Genomic DNA, 13,427 nt, shown 5'->3' with positions numbered 1-13,427 from the left:
AAAGGTAACGGCATTTTTCTGCTGCAAGAAAGCATATTGCCAGTCACTATCAATGTTTTATAATTTCGATGAGAATGCAATTAAGATTTCAAGCCAGCATCCTGAGAGGTCCCTCTTGTTTGCAGTTGGCAGAACATCAGCTGTTTCAATACAGGCAACGAGTAGCAGTAGAATCAGCTAATTACATCCATCCTGCTTCTACTCAACTCTTCTGAACCCCTGGTGCCTACTCTGTGTTCTCAGGGGGAGAAGATAAGCAGATGGATGTGAGCAGGTGCATGGGACCTCGTACAGCCACCAACCCTGAGAGGAACTGGTCAACACCCTCGAAGCCAGTTAAACTCTCAGTAAATGGTTTGCAAACTCTGGCAGATGGACTATTGGTCCCTGCTGTGCTGTTCAACATCTATATGACTCCATACAAGTAACCAAACTCTGTGAGTTGGAAGACTGATTCTCTCTAGTATATTCTGTTTGACATTTTATGATTTTACTCCATAACTAGTACATTGTTTTCATAATGGAAAGCTTGGCCTGGTTCTATTTACTCCACTGGTAGAACACCACAAAGGGCTAACAATTGTGTGATTAACACTCACCAATGACTTGAAAAATGTTTCTGTTTTACACCCATAAAAGCAGATAATTAACTGAAGTTGTTGCAATCAGGTGGGGGACAAGTCAGCTCCAAACCCATGACCTCTACTGCACAAAGTAAGCCAGTTATGATTGCACCTCAGTTTTTATATTTATCTTTTTAGAAGCTAACAAAATCACCATTACAAAAATCTTATTTTTTGTAAGTGAAACATTTCTGATTTTTAAACATATTTTAAAACTACTTTTTCTATTTTTGATATTTTAGAACATTATGAAGGTCAACCTCAACTGACCTTCATATGACTACAAAACTTTCCTGCCAGAATATTTTTCATTTTCTCTTTAGAACAATATTTAGAATCCTTCAGATATTTTTCTGCTTTCTCTCCCTTCCTCTTTATTTCCATTTCTTTTCCCTACCACCACTCAAATTCCCAAACTGAATGCTATTTTAGAGCCCATTTTAAAAATAAAAGGTTACTTTAAAAGCTGATGTCCTGATGAAAGTGAAAGTGTTACTTGCTTGGTTGTGCCCAACTTTTTGCGACCTCATGGACTGTAGCCTGCCAGGGTCCTCTGTCCATGGGATTCTCCAGGCAAGAATACTGATGTGGCTTGCCATTCTCTTCTCCAGGGGATCTTTCCAACCCAGGGATCAAACCCAGGCTGGGTTTGGCTTTTATTCCTCCCAGGTGCATGAGAATTTCCTTTTTGGCATGAACATACACTCACACTGCCTAATGGAGCAAGAGTATTTTCCCAACTCAGAGTTAGAACCCTGAAGGAGGAAATGGTTATAAGAAAAAAGTATGGGAAACAGAATCAATGAAATGCATTTTACAATGAGGATATCCCCATTTTTACAACATTGTTGTTGTTGTTGGCAGTAAGATTATTTTGACTTTTAAGACAGAAGAGGTCCCATCTCGCTGGCTAATGGCCAGTCAGTTTACAGGAATCTTCCCCTTTCCCAGACACAGGATGAAAATCAGAAAGCTCTTATGCCATTCTTAAACACAACTTTTCAGATAGTCACTTGAAAAACATTCATATAATACCAAATCACAAGGCATTTCTTTCTCATCCCTTGTAATTAGTGAAGTTTGTTTTGACTTGAAAATTTTTTTAATTGCCTAGACAAAGAATATGGAAGAATGCAAGTAAGGTCTGAATAAGGAATGAAGCCTTATTTATGTATGTGACAATGAGCTTTCTTTTTGCTTGTTACTAAGAAGGTATTTAATAGCTACTCTTATAGGCTGGATTGTACCCCTTGCCCCAATTTACATGTTGAAATCCTACCCCAAGCAAGTATCTCAGAATGCGACCTTATTTGGAGAGGGTCTTTACTGAGACAATCAAGCCTTAAAAAAGTCATTGCAGTAGGTCCTAATCTATTTTGACTGGTGTCTTATAAGAAGGGGAAATTTGATCACAGACAAAGTGAATGCCATGTCTACATGAAGATCCAATTTATGAGCCCAGGAGAGAGGCCTGGAATAGATCCTTCCTTCACAGCCCTCAGAAGAAACCAGCCCTGCTAACACCTTGATTTTTGGACCTATTTATTTAGAAAATAAATGTCTATATTTAAGCCACTCTGTAGTATTCTGTTATGACAGCCCCAGCTACTTCCTTAATTTAAAAAGTAAGGAAATCAAACTTTCCATTTTCCTGGCAATCAAACTTTTCATTTTTCACAAACTTCAACTGTATATTATTATTGAAGAAACATCTTTATACCTATGTTAATATTTGATCTCTCAAATTTAGGAAAAAAATCTTAAATGGCAATGTCCCAGATTTCACAATAAAAAGCATGATCGCTGCAGAAGGTGCTGAGACTCACTGAAATCACTGAAAGTAACATTTTACAACTGAATACACTGAGGCAAATAGAAGTTGGAGAACTTTTAAGTCACCCAATTAGTTATTGGTGAAGACAGCCCTGTGGCTCCCAGTTTCTCTACTGTAGCACACAGCCACCCTCAGGTATTAGCTAAAAATCACGTATCAGTACAATGATTTTGCTCTAATTTGTCATGTTAAAAGTGTTTACATGATAAGGTAAAATAAGTAGAAACTTTGACCGTAAAATAGTTTATCCCACTGAAACAGCTTTCTACAAATTCCTGCCACATGTTCTTGACTACTGATATTTTCATTGTTACGTTGTAGTTGCATTTATTTCCCCCATGGAACAATAGCTTTATTAATATAATAATCACCATCATCATGAACCAGTTACAATATACACATTGCTTTAGAAAGCAAAATAAGGACAACCTGGGTTTTTTCTGGAGAAGCTGCCCTTGAGGTTAGACATGTACAGTTAAATTTGGAGTCAAGTTGAGGTCACTGCTAATGAAATTGGGAGTTGGTGATCTGTGTGGAAAATGGTTGCCTCATGGAAGCTATTCACTCACCAATAAAACTCACTTTGAATGATATCAGAGCAGGAAAAATTTAAGGGTTTTAATCCCGAAACAGACTTGAGCTTTTCTTAAAGTCTTGGTTTTATTTGAAAAGGAGGTTCTATGTTATTTAATCTTTGCCATCCATCCTCTGTTTCTAAAAGAAATCCTAGTAAAAGCTGAATGAGAAGTTTTATTGGGAAGATACTACACACCATGTACATTCCAAAGGAATTTCACTGTAAACATCTAGGGAATGAGCTTTGTTAAAAGAATTCATTGTTAAAAGAATGTCAGTTTTTCCTTCACTCTGGGTCCCTCAGGGATTCCCTGGTGGCTCAGATGGTAAAGACTCTGCCTGCAATGAGGGAGACCCAGGTTCGATCCCTGGGTCAGGAAGATCACCTGGAGAAGGGAATGACCACCCACTTCAGCATTTCCACTAGGAGAATTCCACAGACAGGAGCCCGACAGGCCACCGTCTACGGGGTCGCAAAGAGCCAGACTCAATCGAGCGAATAACACACTTACCTGGGTATAGTTACATGTTTATACCACTTTGAGATAAGCACAGCAATGGAAAGTGCAATATCTCGATTAGTGTATGGAAAGATCAGGATTTTCATTTACATGTTCAGAGAACCACATGTGTATTTGCTAATTTTCAATAATGCTTTTCACAAGTTGCACCATACGTTTTCAGGCAGTTTTCAAGGAAGAATACTATTTTATTTCCAATTGTTACTTACCACAAAGCTAATTATTTCTTGATATATCTTTTCTGTTTCTTTTACTCTCTAGTTATTTTCTTATTACTGATTTTGTTCTTTGAGAAGATTCAGGGAAACTTGCTAAGAATCGTCTAGTAGCTAAAGTGGAAGAGAACTCTGATTCTTCTACTTGAACGAGTAGGACTAAGATGAATGTATTAAACTTACTAGTAAATAAATTTCAACTCGAAAGAAAATCTTAAACAGAGTTATGCTGTGATAAAATTAGGAAATGGAAACCCACTCCGGTATTCCTGCCTGGAGAATCCCTTGGACAGAGTTGCCTAGCAGGCTACAGTCATGGGGTTGCAAGAGTCAGACACGACTTAGCAACTAAACCACCAGAGAAGATCTTAAGGGCTGGGTGCTGGTGATCCTCTAAGCATTAGACCATTTTGGGGTTGTGTTATAAGGAGGAGTCAAGCAACAGTTAGATCAGATTGAATGGCCTTGATGGTCTTTTTCAGCCTAAAAGTCTGTGGTTCTATGAACTCTGGAGAAATCTCACAGGATTAGCACTTCCCCCTCAACTAACTGAAGGCTCAATCCTTCATACTTGTGATACCCTTTGTGTTTGGCATAACTGTGTAATTTATTTCACTAACATCCATTTAGATGACATACACAAAGCATCAGTCACGGTTCATATATGTCAAGTCAGAAGCAGGGCAGAGGTCAGAATTATTTCTTTGCTACTTATTTATTGGTATGAAAGCTTGTATCTGTAACTATATTGGGTGAGAACAACAAACTGTCCTACCATCATAAAAATGGAATTACTTTAACAGTCATATTAGTCTTTGGCACTCTCTATGAAGAGCTAAATATACACAACATGCCATGAGATAACCAGTTACTAACCTCCTTCATTTTTTCCAGTTCATTCTGTAATGCTTGCTTTGCTATCTCAACTTCTATAAGCTGTTGCCTCAGTTTCTCATTTTCATCCTCTGTTGTTGTTCGCTTTTCTTCCACATTTTCCAATTCATGGTGAAGTCTCACAGATACATCCTTTGCAACCTAAATTAAAATGTTTTTACCAGTAAAATATAATTAAAGACAATACAATAAATGGACTAGTTACATTAAAAGTATTATAGCCAATACGTATATAGTATCTACCATATGCCAGGCATCCTTCCAGATGCTTTACATATAAACCATTCACACATATAAACCATTTAACCACCACAACAATCCCACAAGATAGGTTTGAGTATTATTCCTATTTTATAGATAAGGAAAACTGAGGCTCATCACGGTAAAGTAATATGCTCAAGGTAACAGAGCTAACAAGCAGCCAGGTAGTCTGATTCTATACTCTGTTCCCTTAATGTCTACATGATATCATGGTTATAAATGTTCAATCGTGTTTTACTATGTGTAGAGAAATTTCACAAATCTCCTCTCATTCCGGGTGCCCCCATTATCACTTATTTTAAAACACTTGAAAATAAAATTTTTCCAGGTACAGTCTGGGGCTTGAATTTTGACCCTATCATTCTAGGTGCTTAGTTTTATGAAACATTTTAATCTTTAAGATTAAGTTAAAAAAATTAGTGTGTGCATTTTTGCCTCCTGTTTTAAGATTACCTCAGAAATTTTAGAGTTTGGAACAAAAGTGAAGTAGTTTGGTTCAGTGACTTAGGACACAGACAGTGAATCTGGACTAGGTAGGGAGCCAGGCTGACCACTTACTAGCCAAGTTCCAGGGCTAGGGGCTGGGCGCTTAACTTCTGTAAAGGGGTCATCTTGTCACCTGGGAAATTATGTTATTAATAATCTCTACGTTATAGTTTTTTTTTTTCCCCCTTGAGAACTAAGTGAAATAATAATGTACGGAACAAGACTTGCCAAAGTGCCTGGTGCACGACCGACATTCCACAAATGTCAGAAAAAGGAAAAAGAAATAATACAACTTGCATAAAATGTTTTCCCATAGCTTTAAAAAAAAAAAAAAGATAATTACACTCAGTTTTGATATCTTGATGAAATTAATACAACTGAAATTGCATTTCATTTGTTGTCCAAGACAGTCAAGATAACATCTGATTTGCATTGTCCATGGATTCCTACAGTCAAACCCAATGAACAGACCGCACCTGCCCCAAACTCGCGTTTCCAAGCTGAAATTTCTCCACTGGCAGAGATTCTGAAGGAGCTACTTCACTAAGAACAAGGTTCTTTCATTTAGCTCACTCTCCCATTACTTTTCCTAAACGAACCACACACGAGACAGTGTTCCTTTCTGGGAGTGGTTGAAATGGTTAAGTACCGAAAGGAAGGACTTCTGGAAGAAGGCGGGGATGGGGAGGGGGTGGGGGGTGGCGGCTTTCAGAGAGAAATCTCAACTCTAGTATCTTCCCGGGAGCTGTCCCTATTCTGGGCTTCAACTCCCCCGAGGAGTCTTCACCGCGCTGCTCCTGAGTGCCTGAATCCGTCCACTCGGCCTGCATTTGGAGGAGGCTCTCTGGAAGCCAGATCCAGGCCGGAGCCGGCGCTCTGCCACACCCAATCCGCTGGGGAGGGAGGCGCCCTCCTCCCACCTCGGTAAGAGTCACGGTTCCTTCCCAGGAGAGTACCCCGAGCTCGCCCTCCGAAAGACCTTCCATACACACAGGACTCTCACATCCACCTGTCTGTTCCTCCTCCTCCCCTTCCCGGACCTTGAATTGCTGTCATAGGCTCTGCGAAAACTCCCGCGTCCCTAAAGCTCTTGGCCTCTCCCCACTGAAGGCCTTTCGACGCAAAGAGCCCTGGATCCGCGTCCCCACCCCCGTCCCGTCCCCCGCGCCCGCCGCAGACCTTGAGGTCTTGCTCCAGGCTGCGCAGCAGCTCCCCGTCGATCTCGCCTGTCTGCGCGTAGCGGAGCCGCTTGCGCTCGGCTTTGCGGAGGCGGTACTGTAGGATCCGGCAGTTTTTGTTGGCTCTCTCCAACTCGTGGCGCATTTCCTGCAGTTGACAGGCGTCCTCCTCGAAGAAAGTGTCCCTCATTTCGTCCATCTCGGTCCTCAGCTCATCGATCTCGTTCTGAGGCGGGGACAGGCCGAGGATCAAAACTGGCCTCGCCCCCCCACCCCACCACACCCCTCGGACACACAGCACGTATACCCCATTGCAGCTCCAAATCCTCAGCTTTAGCGGCCCCTCTCCATGGGACAGGGATGACACGGACCTGAACGAACAAGAAACTAAGGAAACGGGCCCTTGGCCTTCCCTCGCTCTCCTAACTCGAGTGCTCTCCATGAAAAAGTGAGACAAACCATAATAACCAGAGAAACGAAGGCCCAGATTTGGAGCCAAATAAAAACCTAACGCTACTGATCTCGAGCCCTCTGAGATCCGGAAGGGGCCTAGGAACCCCCTCTTCTCATTTCCTGTCCCCCTTCCCTTCTTCTTTAAGTGAGAGAGGGTTAGCCGCCTCTCACTTTGCCAGGACACGCCCTAATCCTCCGAGGCCCACTCCTCCCCTCCCCCAACCGCCCCCCCAACCCCCCCACCCCCCTCCGCCACTCACCTTGAGAGTCTCGTTCTCCTCCCTCAGCTTCTCCATCTCCTCCTGCATTTCTTCCTGCTCCTGGTGCTGCTGCGGGTGCGGTTGCGACGAAGGGGGCGCAGCCGCCTGCATGCCCCCGCCGCTCGCGCTGCCCTCTGCGCTCTGTTGGGGGCCCTCTGCCGCCGCCGCCATTGGGGAAGCGGGAGGGACCGTCAGGGGCTCACAAACGGCAGGGGCGCCGGTGACTGGAGAGCTGCGGTGGCTGCTGCTGCTGCCGCCGCCGTTCTTAGCGTGCATCTGAGCCGCGGCCGCCGCCGCTGCCCGCTCTTTCTTCAGATGGAATTGGATGAGCTCAGACTGCAGACATCCTTCCTTCCAGTAGCTCCCTCCAGCACCGCCGCCACCCGCCACCACGCCAAGCCCGGAATTTCTGCTGCCGGGGCCTGGGGTTTTGCCCGCAGAGGAGGAGGATAGCGAAGGGGAGGCCCCCTCCCCGCCGCTGCCGCCCCTCTGCTGAGCGCGGACGCTTTTCCCTCGCCAGCCCCTGGGCGGCGGCGGTGGCAGCGGAGCGCCCCCCTCCCTTTCCCCGGAGCCACTGACGGCTCCTCCTCCTTCCCCACCCCCTCCTCCTCCTTCTCCTAGCGGAGGGGGTTCCCCGAGTTTAGAGGACGCGGGCTCTAGCTCCCGGAGCGGCTCCTCCGACAGGCCAGGCCTCCTGACACCCACCGGGGCCACGGTCGCCACTAGGGCTGCTTCAGCACCAGCTACAGGCTGGACAGCTCCCGAGGCCGCCCCCTTGGGCGCCGGGGGCGCGGCCTTCTCCGCTCCGCCTCCGCTTCCCCGGGCGCTGGCCGGAGGCGTTGAGCGGCTCCCGGTCTTGTTGCCCTGCTGCTGCTGCAGCTGCTGCTGTCGACTAGAATTGAGTTTAGTGCCAGCCCCTACTGGGGCCCGGGTGGTCGCGGTTGCCTGTCGGACAGAATTGTCCCTCAGTCTAGCGGGTGACTGAGCACGCTGCTGCTTTCTGCTGCTGCCCTCTGGGTGCAGGCGAGCCTCAGTGGCACCGGTGGCGGCAGGAGCCGCGGCTGTGACAGGGGCAGCGCCCCCCGTCGGTGGCTGACTCATGGCGGTCTAGGAAGAATCTAAGGGACGTGATTTACAATAGTCCATCACCAGATCATTCGCTTCCCTCTTCACTGCCACCAACCTTCCTTTCTAATCTGAGACGGAAACAAAAGAAGGAAAAGCACACAGCATGTCTGCGTTGTTACAGAGCAAAGGCTGATTCCCCCAACAGGAGAAGCCCTAGAAAATGAGATTTGAAAGGCGCTTTATAGAAGCCTTGACTTTACAAATAGGATGCAGAATTGTCAACTCTCATTTCGCCCGGGGAGGCGCTATCACCACCCCCACTCTACCGCTGTAAAACGAAGATCTGAAAGCTGCTGAACCTAACATTCTCACGGTAGCAGGTTATGGCAAGCATGGAGTTAAAAGGAGGAAGGAAGTTTTTTTGTTTCTTCTTCTTCTTCTTCTTCTTCTTCTTTTTTTTTTTTTAAAGAAGATAAGGTCAAGAAGAAGCTTCAGAAGGAGAAGATGTCCATATGCTAGAATTGTCAATACCCTGATTTTTCAACTTCGGTTTCTTCACTATCATATCTGCATTTCAAATCCTAGTTTTGCAGAGAAAGTTTTAATTAATATTCTCAAATGTCAATTAGATGAAAAGGGTTTTCCCAGAGAAAATTTGTTATGGATAAATGATACTCTTCTCAAACCGATCTAACCCTTATTGTTGCTTTTAATTAGAGAAATGCACCCATTTTCTTTCCTTTAGACTAGAACTGAAAGAAAATAGAAATAATGAATGGCTTCAAATCAAATTCAGTTTCAAGAAAATATGGCATTAAAATCTTCTATATGCTTTCATCATTAGCAACCCTAAAGGTATTTTTTCCTTTAATTAATTTATTTTTTAGCTTTGAGAAATAAATTAAAAATACTTTTTGAATAATTTATTGTGAATGTGCAAAATCTCTTAAATTAGAAGTGGTAACTTTTCTACACCTATCCAAATTTCATTGTTTTTGTGAATCGTTTTAGTTTTAAGGGTAATTGCTAGATAGAAAACATTTTCATTATTAAGCATCTTCTCAGATGGCACCTAACAGGCAAAGTTATACTTTTAAAGTGCCCAGTCCTTTCCATGAAGTCAAATTAAGACAGAATGACCCTACACCCAAGAAGCCTGGTGCATCCTCACTGTGGTACAATTAACTCCTACTTTGTTTTTTTTTTTTTTTTTTCAAGATAAATCCATTACTGGCTTTTAAAATCTGGAAAACAGCAACTCAAAACCCATTGCCTCCTGGGTTCTTCTCCCTACTGATTCAGCTTACTCAGCTATTCAGTTAGGTGCCTTTTCTTTAGAAATATAATTTCTCTCTAGAGCACTGAAAAGGGCATGACTAGGCAGAAAGTTCTGCTTTAAAAAAAAAAAAAGCTCCTATTATGAGAGAAGATATTTGCTAGTTACTGTACTAGCATTATTCCTGATATTGTCTAAGTACCATAACTTAGTCAATGTGTAGTAATACCTCAATTAATAAAGAAATATTACTGGGAAGGCTCCTCCATCTCCCATTGTCTTTCAGGAATCTCCTTCCAACTCGGTTTGGAAAGTAATACTGAACAAAGAAGAGATGGTGGGAGGGTGAAGGAACAGTCGTCCATCAACTTATTTTCTATATCTTCTCCCAGAGCAATGTGCTCCGAAAATATCTGAATACCTGGTCTAGCTATTTGGCAGGTCACACTAAGGTGGATCACCCAGATAAGTTATACTGCCAACACAACCTTATTTTTATTTTGAATTAGGCATAACCACTCTGAAGCTGAAAGCCACCAGAGAACGCTTAATTCACCCCCATATAGTTCTAACCCAGGTTAGGAAGCTCGAGTTCCAGGAACTCGACTCCCACAATCAAAGGTACCTGGCTGCTGTCACGTGGTTCTAACAAAGTGACAAGATGCTGTCTCTCTTGGAGGCTTCCCTTACGAAAATCGCCAAGCAAGCACCCCAGCAACGGCCTAGACCAACACTTTTAATCTCAAGCTTTATCTGCCCACTGACCCACCCAACCCCATATCTCATCCCCATCCCTTTAGAAAATCCAGAACTGCTCACTTCTTAGCAGAGGCGATGCTTTTTGAAGTCAATCGACAGCTCTTTCCTTCTGATCTTCCGGGGACTTCAGGATTTATTGTGTCTTCAGGAGACGAGGAAAGTTTCACTTCGCACTATTGTATATGCGACCGTCTGGCTGAGCACTTTCACTCTGGGCCGGTTCGCACCAGTTCCACACCCACTCGCTTTCTCCAAACAATGGCGTGAACGCGGAGACTCAGCGGCCGGGAGAGCGAATGACTCCTTCGGCGTCCGTTGCCGGGCTGGAGCTGCGGCTCGGAGCCGGCAAACCCGCGAGGTACCACGCCGTGCCAGACGCTCCCCGGCAAGTGCACTGATATTCATGAGCTGACCTCACAGGCCTGGGCAGGGGAGGGGGCGGGATTGCAAGGGAGGACCGGGCAGAAGTAACCAAAGAGAGGCTATTTTCAAAAGGGAAGAGAAGGCGGGGGCGGACGCGGAGGGGAGGGTGGCAGGCAGACAAAAAGGGCCGGAGCCACGCCCGAGATGGAAGACCCGGAGCGGCGCTCACAGGTCCCGCTGCACTCGCATATCCCTTCCTTGGCAAAAGCTTCCAAAGCCGCTCGGAATCGGATGCGCTGGTTTTCCGCAGAGCTTTGTTCTGGGCCGGATCAATCGCCATCAATTATTTACTTGAGCTCTGGTCTCGGGGAGGCGGATTCCAAGAGCCTTCCGGGTGTGATCGGCGTCTCTCGATGCAGCTGCGCGGCGCAGGCGGGCGGCAGCTGGGAGGTCTCTTTGTTCCCTCACTTTAATTCTCGGTTGAGCTCTCCACGCGGTGCACCCTCCCCACCCCCAGCCCGGGCGGAGTCTTCAGACGTCGTCTCCACGGGGAGATAATGGTCGCCAGATACGTCGTCCCACAGACAAAGGGTTCTTGTCACGCCTCAACTCATTTAGTACAAACCGAATAAAAACCGGTTTGCAGCGATCCCTTACAGACGGGTTTGCCTTCGCTCCATTTTCTTCTCTCCACTGTGAACACAAGGAGCAATTACCGTGGTCCACTTCATAGTAGTGCATGTGGGTAACAAGAATCATCAAGAATGTTATTTACTATAAGATACGAGTTTAAAGGGGGGGTGGGTGAGGGACTTCTGAATATATGTCTTGACGATGCACAATAATCCATACTGCTCCACAGTAAGAGTATTTAAAAATAAGACTGGAAATTCTCTTTTTCCTTCCTTTTTTTTGTTTGTTTTGGTGGGGTGAAGTGGGTGGAGGGAAGTAGGAAGTTCTCTTTCTTACCTTTAGGAATTCCTTGGTGAACTTGAAGATGAGAATGAAAATAAGCGCTGTTTTACAAAGAGTATTTTTATTTTAAAGTTCTCTAACATTAATATTCTGGTTTTGCATGTAAAAGAGGATCGATATCTGGAAATAGTAATTTTTATATTGACATGAATTTTAGTGTAACATTTTATTTTCCAAGCGTAACACCTTGCATTAAAAATGAAATAACACATTTTAGGAGTGATTTGCATACAAGCAGTATCATTACAGTGAAACATAAAGATGCTCAAGCCCTGGTGATTAGTATCTCCAGCAATATATAAGACAAATATAGCATCAGGACAAAATCATTCATATGTGCATCTGCTCCGAAATAGATCAATGCCTGTTTTATGCTCGGCACTGTCCAAGGTGCTGGGTATGCAAAGAAAAATCAAGAAATAGTTACTGTTTGGGTAGGCTCAAGCATGTTGATGAGAAATGGGATGATTTCCATATAATCCTTTAAATATCTTTGGAAGGTGGAAATGGGATGTCTATGACATCTGCCATGAATAGTTCAGACTTTGATTAACATACCAAATATAAAGGGGAAACAGCAAGGTAAAATGTAATCACAATTTACTTGGAATTTGTTTGATTTCCTTAAGAAATACTAAGATTGATTTAAAATGGATAAAAACATTTTTCAGATTAATCTTTACAAATCAAATAATGATATTATAAACATAGTCTGTGGACACAAAATCTACCTCATCCTGCTTCTTTAAGAATTTGTACTCTGTTTAGGTTATCAGTTTTTCCTTAGTCGATATTGTTTATTTCAATGCAATTAGTAACTTTAAAAACGCCTAATAAAAATCAAGAATTGATTATCATACATCTTAAATCAAACAGCCAATGTGCTTAAACATGTCATTTTATACTATAGTATTATGCAATTCAGGGTTTAAAGCTAATAATAAAGATTAAGTGCAAGCAGTGTTTAAGCTGCTTCTTTACTCATGTAAATGTGCCATAAAAAGAACTTTTGAATTGGAAATTTATCTGGCTTGCTATTTTATTTGCTAGTGACAGAGAAAAGCTGATGTCTTCAGATCCATCCTCTGTTTTCGGAGAATAATTTAGCTTGGATATGTGCCATTGTCTTGACCACTACTGACATATGTGTGCTGTAAAAAAATATGTTATGTGAATTACATTTTAGATAATAGTTTATGAATCATAGACTCTTTGGGTTGTGAACATCATGATTTATCTTTTTAATCTATAAGCAGGTTACAAACCACATTATACTTTAGTTTAGCCTAATTTCAGCCATCTCATTAAGGTCTGTTCTACAATCTCCTGGACCAAGTGAACACATGTTATAACTAAACATTAGGACCAAAAACTGATGGTTAATTCATATACTGGATAAGGCTGCTACTTGTGAATGGCAGAAATTGCTACTCTACCATAGGTATTTTATTTAGTCTTGTTTTTTGCTGTTGTGTAAGTTTGCAATTGCATATTGCATACCAAACTTCTATTGTACTACTTCTATAAATGTTCATGAATATCAACTCTTGATAATTCAATGTCTAGCCATTCATTATAACAAAAATATTATCAAGCATCTGATTTTAATACCATTTCATTTTCAATCATAATCTTAGTGAAGATTTTTAACAAGTCTAGTAGTTATTACATAAATTCTATATACA

At 43.1% G+C, this 13,427-nt stretch overlaps 1 protein-coding gene across 1 annotated transcript in view; it reads right to left on the bottom strand.

Annotated features, from left to right (window-relative positions):
* The window catches only part of MTCL3 (MTCL family member 3), a 45,606-nt gene extending 37,122 nt beyond the window's left edge, over positions 1-8,484 (bottom strand). Inside the window, exons 1-3 of the mRNA XM_055534940.1 lie at positions 7,302-8,484; positions 6,590-6,814; positions 4,646-4,804 (exon numbers count right to left, since the gene is read on the bottom strand). Of these exons, the coding sequence (XP_055390915.1) occupies positions 4,646-4,804; positions 6,590-6,814; positions 7,302-8,402 (1,485 nt within the window). The 5' untranslated portion in view covers positions 8,403-8,484. The remainder of the gene's footprint in view (positions 1-4,645; positions 4,805-6,589; positions 6,815-7,301) is intronic.
* Between the last annotated feature and the right edge of the window lie 4,943 nt (positions 8,485-13,427).

This window comes from Bubalus kerabau, chromosome 9, assembly GCF_029407905.1.
Source record: "Bubalus kerabau isolate K-KA32 ecotype Philippines breed swamp buffalo chromosome 9, PCC_UOA_SB_1v2, whole genome shotgun sequence".
In the NCBI taxonomy this organism is placed as follows: Eukaryota; Metazoa; Chordata; class Mammalia; order Artiodactyla; family Bovidae; genus Bubalus; species Bubalus kerabau.
Note: the sequence above shows the minus strand (reverse complement) of the source record. Positions and strands in the feature narration are given on the sequence as shown.